Source organism: Chinchilla lanigera, unplaced genomic scaffold, assembly GCF_000276665.1.
Source record: "Chinchilla lanigera isolate Chin_1 unplaced genomic scaffold, ChiLan1.0 scaffold00018, whole genome shotgun sequence".
Lineage (NCBI taxonomy): Eukaryota > Metazoa > Chordata > Mammalia > Rodentia > Chinchillidae > Chinchilla > Chinchilla lanigera.
This window is the reverse complement of record NW_004955419.1, coordinates 1,202,077-1,215,363: the sequence shown is the minus strand read 5'-3', so window position 1 is coordinate 1,215,363 and position 13,287 is coordinate 1,202,077. Positions and strand designations below refer to the sequence as shown.

The 13,287-nt window shown below is 51.1% G+C and overlaps 1 protein-coding gene across 1 annotated transcript in view; it reads left to right on the top strand.

Moving 5' to 3' along the window:
• Positions 1 to 13,287, top strand: part of Garnl3 (GTPase activating Rap/RanGAP domain-like 3) — a gene marked incomplete at its 5' end in the record, with an annotated part of 142,495 nt that overhangs the window by 117,190 nt on the left and 12,018 nt on the right. Inside the window, 2 exon segments of the mRNA XM_005382431.2 lie at positions 1,511 to 1,669; positions 7,083 to 7,149. Of these exon segments, the coding sequence (XP_005382488.2) occupies positions 1,511 to 1,669; positions 7,083 to 7,149 (226 nt within the window).

Genomic DNA, 13,287 nt, shown 5'->3' with positions numbered 1-13,287 from the left:
TTTTTTTTTTTTTTTTTTTTTTTTTGAGGTAAGGCCATGCGAAGTTGCCTAGGTTGACCTTGAACTTGTGACCCTCCTGCCTCAGCCTCCGGAAAAATGGGTGACAGACTACTATGTTTTAAGAAGATGGTTCTGGCCACTGGGTAGAAGAGGGCAGAGGGGCCCCGAGTGGAAATCAGGAGGTACACTAAGAGACCAGTGCACGACCGCAGCAGGAGACGGTGCTGGATTTGATAGTTGCAGAGGTGGGAAGAAGCCACGGGCAGAGCAGCCTGCTGTCTGCCGGCAGGGAGTGCTGAGGCTGAGGCGCAGCCCTGGGAGAGAGCAGCCTCCCCAAGGATGAGTGCCCTCTGGATCAGACGGTCCCCTATTGTCTTTTCAAAAATGACAGTACTTTAAGATGTACAGCATGTCAAACGTGGGTCACTAAAGGGTTCCTATGGATGAGCTCAGAAGTTATTTTTGCATAGAGTTAAAGCCACCTGAATTATGCATATCAGTTTCTGCTGTTGTTTAGCTTAAGAGGACAGAATAGGATGACAGTTGAGCTAAAACAAGTTAAAATCTGGCTCTAATTAGGTGTCAGGCTTCTTAAAACAGTACTTAGCAATTTTAATGAATATTTATATAGAACACTTATATAATGTGAGCTCCAAAATCAAATTTTCCAAGCTCAAGTCTTGGCTCTAAACTAGGTGTGGTGGCGCACACTCATAATTTCTGCTACTTGGAAGCCAGGCATGGTGGCGCACACCTGTAATCCCAGCACTCGGGAGGCTGAGGCAGGAGGATCGTTGTGAGTTCGAGGCCAGCCTGGGCTACAAAGTGAGCTCAAGGCCAGCCTGAACTGCATAATGAGACCTTGTCTCAAAAAGACCAAAAGAAGAAAAAAAAAGAATTGCTGCTACTTGGAAAGCTAAGGCAGGAGGAATATAGGTTTGAGTCCAGCGTGGGCAACTGCATGAGACTCTATCTCAAAATAAAAAATTGGGTTGGGGGTGTAGCTCAGTCCAGAGAACTCACCCAGCAAGCAGAAGGCCCTCAGTTCTGTCCCGAGTACCAGGAAAAAAAAAAATCTTGTGTCTACTAGTATAAAATTGTGATTATAAACAAAGCCCTTGACTCTGCGCTTCAGTTCCCTCATCTGTAAATAGAATAATAGCCACACGTACTTCGCCAGCTTGTGATAAGGGTGCAGACAGAGCCTGGCACACATTACGTGTTCAGTAAGGTCATTAGCAATTATTATTACTGTGTCACAGGGCAGACTATGAGGGTTAAAGCCCAGGATACAGTTGAGTCAGATTCATAAAGTTGTTTCCTAGCCTCCCCCTTTTCCAGGAACAGAGGTGTGAGTGCAAGGTTACAGAAAGAGAAGGGGGAGGGCCCAAGCCCCCTGAAGCCCAGTCTCCCAGGGCCTCGGGACAGGTGGCCACTTCCGGAAGGCGGGTGGGCTGTGGCAGTGGCCGCCGTGTCCTAACCCTCACCCGCATCATCCTTGCCCACACAGGAGATCTGCCTTGCGGACGCTCCCGTGGTGATGACCTTGGTGGACGGGCCAACGGAAGAGAGTGACAACCTCATCTGCGTGGCTTACCGACACCAGTTCGACGTGGTGAATGAGAGCACGGGGGAGGCCTTCCGGCTGCACCACGTGGAGGCTAACAGGGTAAGCTGCCAGCGGTGGGGACCAGTGGGAATCGGAGAAGGGGAAGAGTTTGTCTTCTACCTTTGGTTGCCAGAGAGCACTTGATAATATGCCCTCAGGATGTGGTATGCGATTTAGACTGAGCCCTGGGAAGTCACCACCTGTGCAGGTCAAAAGGGTTCCATCTCATACAGCGCCACTGCTGTCACCCTGCTCGGCTCTGCAGATCTCACCCTGCCGCTCCATGCTTCCAAGTGAAGGAGGAGTCCAGAAGCAGACTAGAAATAACTGCGCACTTGGGGTGGGCAGAGAAGCTGGCTCTGTGACCCCACAGACTCAGCTGAGGATCAGGTGAGGGCGGGAGGAGCTCCCCTCTCGTCCCCTTAGCCGCCCGCTGGGAGAGGAAGAGGGGGCAGAACCCAGTTCAGAGAAAGAGCACAGCAGCACGAAGGGGCTGCGCCCACTGGCCTAAGCTGCGTGAAGAAGGGTGTCCCTAGTGTGGGACAGAATCTCAGGCCGTCCGAAACTGCGCTAAAGTGCCAAAGATGACAGAGACAGGTCTGAACATTCGCGCTGGTGAGCAGTGGTGAGCACTCGCCACCCCAAGGCCCGGGACCGTGTCCCTGGAGACGCTACCCAGAACCTCAGCACAGCTCAGAGCTCCCCGCCTCAGCCCAGAGGCAGTGGGAACGTCGCCCCCAGGGAGCACACAGTTCCTCATGAACTTCCAAACCCACACATGCCCCCAGCCCTGTCAGCTGAATCGGAGACCACAAACATCCTTCCAGCTGGTGCACGCTCGCTCTGCCTAAATGTTCATTAAAATTGCTAGTTGCTATTTTAAGAAGACTTAATATCTAATTAGAGCAAGACTTTAACAAACCAGAAAAATCAGAAATAGAAAAATCGAGATCCAATGGGGAGGGCTTCTTGTCTTCAGCTGTCATCCACCCAGAGGGGCCTGCCGTTTCAGTCGTCTGCGTTGGTGCCCACACTGTCTGCACTTGGAGTCATCTGGGGAGCTTTAAAAGCCACAGTGAAGCCAGCGTGGTGGGGCACACCTGTAATCCCAGCACTTTGGGAGGCTGAGACAGGAGTAGCGCAAGTTAGAGCCCAGCCTGGGCAGCTTAGAAACAGTGAGACCCTGTCTCAAATTTTTTAAAAAATGAAACAAAACAGAAAAGGGCCTGGGAATGTAGCTCAGTGAAGAGGCCCTGGTACTACTAAAAGAGGTCCAGTACCGCTAAAAGAAAAGAAACCCTTGATTCCGGTGTCCCCTCCCTAGAGACGTCACTGGTCTGCCCTAGAGGTGTGGGCACGGGTTGTGAGGAGCCCACGTGATGCGAAGATTCAGCCACACCTGGAAGCCACCGGCATGCTCAGTCTGGCTTCTCAGCCCTGGCTCCCATCACCTGCAGAGCTTAAAAGAGCTGTCCTCTGACCTCTGCCACCATATGCAAAAGAACTTACTTGGGGACCAAGATTTGTTATGCCTCCCCAACCACCCCAGGGTGATGCTAATACAGACACGGTAGAGTGAGTCTACCCTGACCCTCTTCCTAACTGGAAGCTTCAGAGACAGTTCCCTCAGCCCCAATGGCCACAGGCCACCAGTCAGCTGCCCGAGCTTCTCCCAGGGACCTGTAACCTCCCCCGCCTGCCTTTTTTGCTTTCGGCAGCGTGAGCACCAGAAGAGGCCGACAGAGTATCACCTACCAGGCCTTCAACCGGCCCTCTCCCTGACACCTAGCTCCCTAACACTTCGTAACACTTAGGAAAAGTCCTTGCCATATTTCTGAGAAACTTTCTGACATGTTTTGGTTTAGAACAAATCTCAAGTAACTAAAAGTTATGTCATTGAGTGATTATTCATCGGGGTAACTATAGAGAAAAATACATTTATGAGACTTCTTCCATGTGGCAATTAATTAATTGTCTTGACAATTTATTAGAATGCTTCGGGATTTTTTTCTTGTATGCCTATGAAAGCCAAGGAGGAATTGGATTTAAAAGTTTGCTTCAGGGCTGGGGATTTAGCTCAGCGGCACAGCGCCTGCCTGGCAAGCACGAGGTCATGAGTTCAATTCCTGGTACCAAAAAAATAAATAAATAAATAAAAATAAAAATAAAAGTTTTCTTCGGCCAGGGATATAGCTCAGCAGCACAGGTGCCTGCCTGGCAAGTGTGAGGTCCTGAGTTCGATTCCTGGTACCAAAAAAAAAGTTTTCTTCAATGATCTCTGTTTCATTGTTTTTCTAATAGCTATAGGAAACAACTCTAAAACGTTCTATCTTGTCGTCAGTGTGCTTTTGTAAAGACAAAGGTAAAGGCTGGTGTGGTAGCGCACACCTGTGAGCACAGCCCTTGGAGGCCAAAACAGGAGAATTATTGTGAGTTTGAGGTCAGCCTGAGCTATAAGGAAACACCCTGTTTTTTTTAAAAAAAAAACCTTCTCCCTAAGAGAAAAAAAAATTTAAACATAGCTCTTCCCCAGGTGCTAGCTGGGAACGGTCTAAGGCGCATGCTGTCCTGTGGGGACTGGGCCTCTGCGAGCTGCTTGCCACACAGGCGGACACAGTTGCGCCTTTGAAGGAACTGGCTGTGTAAGTGGGAGCTGAGCCCTGGAGAACGGCAAAGGAGATGAGGGTGTGCTTGCTGACCGGGGTCAGAGCGGGCCCTGCAAGAGCAGCCTGGGCTTTTCCAAGGGGTCCTGCGCTCGCCCCACGCAGGGAGCCGGTGTAGAGGGGCTGCCCTGGCCCTGTCATGGTGGAGTCAGCCCGCCGCCCTTAGGACAACTCCTGTGCCCACTGGACTGGCCCCATGCCTCCGTCTCTCCAGCTACTACTTGAGCCCCGTTTCAGGCTTCCGCCCACCCCTGGTTCTAAGGCAGCCCCAGCCGGAGAGAAGAGAGGCCTGAGAAGCACCAGAGCGCACGCTGGAGGTCAGCGTCAAGGTCCGGTGCCACAGGCCTGTCCTTGTTCCCACACCGGGATCTCCTCTGGAAGGAGCTGCAGCCTGTAACTGGATCCGGGGCTCCAGCATATTCCCTGGGCCCGGGTCCCCAACTTGAGCATCTGCCCAGGGCTCAGGGCCCTCAGCTGGGGGTGACCATGGTGCCAGTTGTGGCTACTCTCAGTGGGGCTGGGCCAGGTACGCTCAGACTTCACTTCCTTCAAGTCTGTGTCTGGAGTTTTGACAGCTGCTGTGTGATACTTTTATTATTTTTTAATGCTAAAAAATATATACTTATTTTTAATCAAATAAAAAATAAAAATCCAACATCATAGTCTACTCCAGACCTGCATTAGGATCTCTAGAAGCAAGAACCCAGATATGTAGGGTTTATTTTTTCGCTTGCTTGGGTCGGGGGTCTTGGCTTCATGAGGGTTGGTTTTTGTTTTCATTTCTGCAGTTCTGGGAATAGAACCGAGGGCCTTGCACATGCTAGGCAAGAGCTCTACCACTGAGCTACACGCCCAGCCCCAGATGTGCAGGTTTCTCAAGCTCCTAGGTAGACTGTGATGTCCTCACCTGCTCAGGAAACAGGGCAGTGGAAGCCGTGGGCCCAGGGCCCGCCCCAGGGAGGAGACACATCTGTGACGGGCGTGACAGGGCTCCCGCTGTGTAAGGGCTGAGCAAAGCGGCCTGGAGTGCCCAGGGGGTGCAGTCCCATCCAAGCTGTGGTCTCCTGTCCCTGAGTCCTGGGGCCGGAATCTGGTGGTCCCGGAACCCCTCCCGGGCCCACTGTCCCTGGGCACTTCCTGCACTCCTGGGGTCACCGCCCCCCCCCACACCTACCCACCGCAAACACACACAGCTTTCCCGCCCAGCGAGCGGGCTGCAGGGGCGCTGGCCACCCCGGTCAGCCTTCTCATGGCCATAACAGTCACAGGCATCTGAGAGCCCTGTGAGGAGAACGTGGGGTCTGGGGGAGCCCAACGCTTTATGGGACAGTTCTGCTCCTGAGAGAGGAGCTTTAGAAGGGAAAGTGGCTGTATGAGAAAGATAAATGCCTTTCACAGATGTGTGTTGTGTGTCGGGCCCTAGGCTAAAATCCTTGCTTATCTGAATTCTCTGTCCAGTCCAGCGAAATACAATCCTGCTTCACAGGTGGAAACCGGCAGCCAGAGATTCAGCCATTGGCCACCCACCGCGGGGGCACGGGCAGGGCTGGAACTGGGGTCTCTCGTCCATGTGGACTCCTTCCTGCCTCCCAGGCCACCTCCTGCTTCCTGAGCCCTACTTTCTGATGGAACAAAAACCTCAGAACTGTGGGCCGGGGCTCTGAGAAGAATGTATGCCTGAGGTAGATTTAGGGAATTGGGGCACAGAGTGAAATTTGAGGCTCTAAAAGTGGGTTTTGTTTTGTTTTGCTGCAGCAGTAGGGATTGAACACCTAGAGCTTCACAATGAGCTACCACCTCAGCCCTTTTTTATTTTTTATTTTGAGACAGGATCTCCCTAAATCACAAGTTGCCCAGGCTGGGCTTGAACTTGGGATCCTCCTGTCTCAGCTTCCAATGGTGCTGGGATCACACTCAGCCACACCTAGCTAAAAGTGGGTGTTTTTCTAAATGACAGAAGAGCCAGGCAACGGAAGGATGATCTGAAGTGGGAGAGGACAGGAGGGAGATGTCACACAGGAGGCTTCAAGATTCAGACTGGATGAGCCCTGGTCAGAGGCCTGCAGCTCGGGGAGGAGGTGTTCGTCACACTTGGAGAGGGCAGTGTCCTGGCAGGGTGGGAGGCCAGAGTGTGTCGGAATAGAAGCCAGGGCTGAGAGGATCAAGAAGGACCCCGGATGACACTGGGTTGCATACTTTCTCATCAAAGTTGCAAACAGGCCAGAGAGCTGAGCTTGCCCCAAACTGTAGAGCTGAGCCTCCCCTCTGCCTGATGTGGCCTCCTTTGTAGCAGACAGGACCGACCTCACAGCCCGGACAGCCTGTGTGTCGGAGGCAGGAGCAGCCTCCCTGGGGGCTCAGGAGTGTAAGGGAGAGCCGAGCCCCGGGTCTGATCGGGGCCGGGGCACTTAGCCAGAGGGCCTTGAGTGACGCCACCTCTCTGGGCCCCCACTTCCGTCATCCATAAATCAGGAAGAGCACTGTCCACTGTCCAGGCCTAGGGCAGGAGTGAGCGGCCGTGTGCAGCCCTCTGTGAAGTGGAGCACGCCGCAGAAACCTGAGGCGCTGGACGGAGCAGGCGTGGTGCCGGGCCCAGACTTCCCCGAGGGCAGGAAAGTCCCTGGGGAGAGAGGCAGGGAGACTTCTCACAAGTGCACAGGCGGCAGTGTGGGTGCCAGTGAGGCAGAAATGACCCCGAAGCACCCGGGGTTCAGAGGGCCAACGCCGCTGCCAGACACTCACGGCTTGAGAGTGACTTTTCAGAGTGTCCTGGTCCCGCCCAGCACTACCACTGCCCATTATCATTGCAGGTTAATTTCGTTGCAGCTATTGATGTGTACGAAGACGGAGAGGCCGGCCTGCTGCTGTGCTACAACTGTAAGTCAGGCTGCGCGCTTACCTTTGCTGGCGTGGGGAGGACTTAGCCTCACACCTCCCTCCTGGGTGATTGCCGGGTTCATACTGCACTCTAGAGGCATCTGAAAATGCATCCCTGGCAGGCAGCCCCACCACGCCCCAGACCTCTCTGTGCCAGGTGCCCGAACCACACCTGCCGAGCTGTCCCCACAGTGCGGCAGTGATGACAGCAGTGTCCGGTGAGGACCCTTCCCTGTGCGCCATGTGTGTACCCCTTGTCCCGTTTAATTCTCACTGTGGCTGGCCCACAGCGGCCCCTGCTAGCGTACCAGTGTAGAGATGAGACCGTCAAGGCCAGAGAGGTGAGCAGGCGTCTCAAGGTCTGGCCAGAGTCATACCTAGGTCCTTCTTGATTTCAGCACCCCAAATTTTAACCTTTGTTACTACAGGTTACCCCAAATGCATAGGACTCAATCTGCCTCCGGTATTAGATTTCATATCTTTTAAGATTCACACATACAGTGGCCAGGCATGGTGGTGCAGGCATGGCATGGTGGCACTCTGGAGGCTGAGGCAGGAGGATTGCCTCAAGTTTGAGGCCAGCCTGGGCTGCATAGTGAATTCAAGCCCAGCCTGAACTATATAGCAAGACCCTGTCTCATAAAAAAAGAAAAAGATTTATAATACATGTCATTTATGCCTCACACACCCTATACGTCTAGTCCATTGGTGGCGAACCTATGGCACACGTGCCACAGCAGATGGTATCACTGAAACCTCTAGAAGGTTTGCCTTCACCAGTCTAGTCCAAAAGTAATTTTCCGCAGTACTTTTAGTGCACCTGCATTTTCACTGTGACCCATCACATGACGTCAGATACAGAATTTTCCACTTGTCAACTCAGAAAGTTTCAGATTTTGAATCACTGTGGATTTCAGAATTTTTTATATCAGGAATTCTCAGTCTGTACTCTGCTTTTTCATTTCATAGGGGTTTATAGTGTCAACTTGGCCAGTCCAGCCTCAGTTGAGTTTGTTAGGGTTGGGGCAGGGGTGGAGAGCAGACAAAAGATATCAGCGTCTTTAAGGATTTTCAGCATCTCAGCAGCTCATGTTATGTACATCAATAAATAAGACTTTTTTAAACTAAAAGAAGTAAGATAATTTCCTGAATAAGACTGCCCAGTCTAACTAAAATATAAAAGATATTTTTTAGCCTAGAATCATATCACAGTTTAGAGAAGCTGAATATGTCTCATGGATCAAGTATTTTGATAAATCAACTTATAATTTATAAATATAGGAAGCCCAGGTGTCAGCAGGGAAAATTATTAAACATTCTCAAAATTTAAGACTTAAGGGGGATAAATTAGGAGAAGATAGTTCTAAGGAGGCACTTTAGCAATAAGCCACTCTTTGGGGATATTTTATCTACAGACTTTAGCCTCAGCCTGCCTCAAAGCAATGGATCTTTAAAGTACGGTCTTTTGATGTTGTTGAAAAATCTATTTTAAAAAAACTGATAAAGAAACTAAAATTAAAACAAAAAATATATAAAACAAATTATTTTAGTTTTTAAAAAGAAAAAAATGTGAAAGAATGCCTTAGAAACATTGTGCCTGGCATAGTGACACATATCAGTCATTCCAGCACTCAGGAGGCTGAGGCAAGAAGATCACTGAACATTCAAGGTCATCCTGGGCTACATAGTGAGTTCAAGGCCAGCCTGAACTGCACAGTGAGACCCTGTCTCAAAAAAGACAAAAAAAAAAAAAATTATTTTAGTTTTTAAAAAGAAAAAAATGTGAAAGAATGCCTTAGAAACATTGTGCCTGGCATAGTGACACACACCAGTCATTCCAGCACTTAGGAGGCTGAGGCAGGAAGATCACTGCAAGTTCAAGGTCATCCTGGGCTACATAGTGAGTTCAAGGCCAGCCTGAACTGCATAGTGAGACCCTGTCTCAAAAGCCAACACACAAAAAAGAGCAGGTTTTAAAGCTGGGATTAATCCCCAAGTAAAGGAAGCACAGAAAGCAGCAGAACCGGCACCCCCTGAGCGGAATTGACTGGACGGAGTTTGCTGGCCGGAGCCAGTGGCTGCTCTCAGGGTCCCTACCACTGGCCAGGCGACAGTCCAGCAACCCGGGCCTCCGGGAGCCCTTCCTTGGGTCCCCTTCCCATGGCGCAGATCTGCTGCAGGCTCTGGTTTCATTTCAGGCTGGGGCTGGGGTCGGAAACCCCTATATCCTCCAACCCAAAGCCAAGGCCTTGGCAGTCACTGCACCCCTGGGACCTCCTCAGTCTTTCCCAGACCACGCCACGTCCTCCTGTGTGTCTTCTCCCAGGAGCCCACTCTTATTTCCCATCCTCCTTTCTCCCGGCATCAGAGCTGCAGTACACGGTGTGCAACCCCTGGACAACCCTCGCTTCTCCCTGGGATTACCCAGGTCCCTCCTGGAACTCGGTCCCACACACAGGGCACAGTGCATTTGCTTGTTCTATCCCATGTTCTTGTCTTGGTCACAGACGCTTGTGCAATAAAGGCCATTTTTAGCCAAGTGTGGTGGCACACCTGTAATCTCAACTACTTGGAAGGCTGAGGCAGGAAGATCACAAGTTTGACTCAGCCCGGGCAACTTAGTGATACCCTGTATCAAAATAAAGAATAATAAAAGGACTAAGAATGTAGAGCACCCTTGGGTTTAGTCCCCAGTACTGCAAAAAATAATAAAAGCCCTTCTCAACAAAACCTGCTCCTCTTCCCACTGCCCCTCCCCTCCCCTTCATCCTCCTCTTCTTCCTGTTCCTCCTCTTCCTCTTCCTCTTCTTCTTCCTGTTCCTTTTCCTCCTCCTCTTCCTGTTTCTCTTCCCCTCCCCACTCTCTGTTTTGAGACTGGGTCTCACTGAGCTGCTCAGGCAGGCCTCAAACTTGCAATTCTCCTGCTTCAGCCCTCCAGAGTGCTGGGACTCCAGGTGTATGCCACCATTCCCAGCTACAAAAACCCTTTTAATAGCAGCATGAATCCACTTGTGGGGTGGATCCCATGACATAATAACCTCCCACCACACTGTAGTGGAAATCAAGTTTTCAGCATAGGAACTTTGCGGTGCATTCAGACCACAGCGGGGAACATCTGCTCTCACTGGTAAGAGGTGAGCATGGCTCTGCCAGAGCGACAGCAGCGCAGGGGATGAAAAATGCTCGGAACCACGGTCCAGTGCTTGTTCCTAGGCAGTGAGGTGGCTCACTCCTGCAGTCCCAGCTACTTGGGAGACTGAGGGTCGTGGATCATAAGGCAGAGCGCAGCCTGGGCAACTGAAGAGGAATTGGTCTTAAGCGAATGAACGAATGAATGACAGAGGGAGGGAGGGAAAAGACAAAGAAAAAACGGAAAGAAGGGGGCTGGGATGTGGCTCAGCACCCCCATACCATGAAAAATAAAAATAAAATATTCATTCAGCAGATCCACAGCCTCCCCTGGGCCGGGGATGTAGCTCAGCGGCTATGCCTGCCTGGCAAGCGCAACGTCCTGAGCTCGACTCTGGGTGCAAAAAATAAAACAAAGAAAACAAGCTCCTCCGGCTTCGGTTTCTCAGGAGCAAGCACCAGCCTCCCACAGCAACAATGTGTTTGTGTCCAACTTTCCTACTTCTTTAACATTAGATTGTGTTAAGTTAAACAAAAAAAAAAACCCGGAGCTGAGAGTGCAGCAGAGAGCCTGTTTAGCACATTCAAGGCCCTGGGTTTGATCTCTAACACAAATAGGAAAAAGAACCCAGGTAACTTGCTGACGCCCCAGATGTGGGGTTGGAGAGGAAGAGAACAAGGAAGGCTGCGGCTGGGCATGGGGGTGAGCGTGTCATTTCCAGAGCTGGGGAAGATCCGGGAAGAGCGGTCTGCAGACTCCGAGGAGCCCACACAGCGGCCAGCCGCAGCTCATCCTGCGGGAACGATGCCTGTCCGAAGGACATCTTAGGTCGAGAGTCAGGCAGTCACTGGGGGAAGCAGGTGGACAGGCAGAGCCGGCAGAGTAGACTGAGGGGGCCGGAGAGACAGTGACACTCAGGAGAGGCCCGTCCTGAGGGACGGGTTAAGGGGGGGTGCCATCACTGTGTCCTCACACCCGGCTGGCGGCCAGACAGGTGCGAGCCAGCCCTTGCGCCTGGCGATATGACAGTGATCAGAACAGCGGCCTTGGTGCATCTTCGGAAGTAGTGAGGGCAAAGGGGACACACACTGGAAACTTAATCCCCAGCTGTCATGGCAGCAAGAGATTGAGCTCGAAGCCTGAAGCGCTTTTACAGCTGACAGTAGTGCATTCGCATATTCACTACTTAACCATCTCCTACGAGGCCCCAACCCCAACACTGCTGCACTGGGGATTAAATTTCCAACGTGCTTTGGGGCTTTGATGGGGGGACGGGGCACATAAGCATATACACAGATATTCAACAGCATTAACGAATCAGGCCAATGTCAAGTAACAGCCCAACGCAATAGCATCACGCAGCTACCAAGTACTAAAATGAAAGCAGCTGACCGTAGCTAGTGTTGGGGAGGATGTTGGGGAACCAGGCCTCTCACCAGCCCCTGGAGGGCCTGTAAAACAGAGGATACCTTTGGAAAGCAGTTTGGCAGTTCATCAAAAAGCTAAACTTACTGTGTGGCCACCCCATTCCACTGCTAATGATGTATGCAGAAGAAATGAAAGCCTGTGTCCCCGCAAAGATTTGTACACAGATGGCCACAGCGACGTTGTCTTGGCCTGAAATGGGAGAGGACCCTGATGCCCAGAGTGGTGGCTTGTGGGTTAAAAGGTGGACCTGCATTCCTCTTCCTTGCATGGGAACTGGACTTGGTGATTCACGTCTGTTGAGCAGAACATGGTAGACATAGAGGTGTGAGACCTCTGAGACTGGGTCCAGAAGGCACGGTGACACCATCATTCTGTGTGTCCCTCATTCAGGGGAGCCAGCTGCCATGACCTGAGGACACTCGGGCAGCCCGGCGTGCAAGTCCCCTACCGCCTCAGCCGGGTTCCTCATGAGCCTGTGTTTTGGAAGTGACCTGGACGTGGCCCAGTCTGGCCTTCAGATGACTGTGGCCCCTAGTGACACCTTGCCTCGTGAAGGACCTTGCACCAGAGCCACCTAGCAAGGCCACCTATAAATTTCTAACCACAAAAGCTCTGACATAATAAGGGCTTCTCGTTCAGGCTGCTGAATGGTGGGATGACTTGTTACCCAGCTCACGTGACTAATTCATCCATCAAACAGCTGTACATGAAAAGCAGTGAACTGTTGATACATAATATCACGGCTGGATCCAAACTGAGGCCGAGAGAAGACAGAAAAATCTAGAAAATGGAGTCTTACTGTAGTGACAGGAAGCAGAGCGGTGTTTGTCTTGGGACAGAGAACAGTTCCGAAAGGACACAAGGGAGCTCAGCTAACAGCAGTGTCCGTTAATGACCTTGATAGTGGCGATGGTTCTGTGGGTCTGTACACAGTTCACAGCTTACCAGAGTGTCCACTTGAGGTAAGCGCAGTTATTGTCCGTCCCTTATACCTCCAAGCAGGGCTGGGGAGTTAGCTCGACAGCACAGCGCCTGCCTGGCAAGTGCAAGGTCCTGAGTTCGATTCCTAGTGAAAAAAAAAAAAAAAACATACCTCACTGCAAAACAAAGTGAAACATTCTACCCATAACTCCACCTCACGGAGCCAAGTTCACATTAAAAGCATTTCCTTCCTGCCTTTTTTGTGTACCTTCACATAGTTTTAAGGATGATGTATACCTGTGTGTATCATCATAGGGGGGCATGCGTGTGTGGTTGTATGTGCTGCTGCTGCTGTTTTTCTATTTCTCTCCCCCACCCGCAACACCCTTACTTGGGTTGTTAACGGGGGAAAAGCCTAGCTAGAGGTTAGCTGGTGCTTTCTGGTTGTTTTCTACAGTATGACCTTTAAGCAGAGTTGGGCTTCCCTGGGCTTACCAGAGCCACCTACATCTCATTAATTATTTTAACAATGTGACAAATATTTACCATGCCTCGCTTAGAATTTTAATGTGCAGATCAGCTGGAGCAGTGATCTGGTCTCTTAAGACAGGCAGAGGTGCTGTCTGGGCAGGATGGGATTTTTTTTTTTTTTTTTTTTT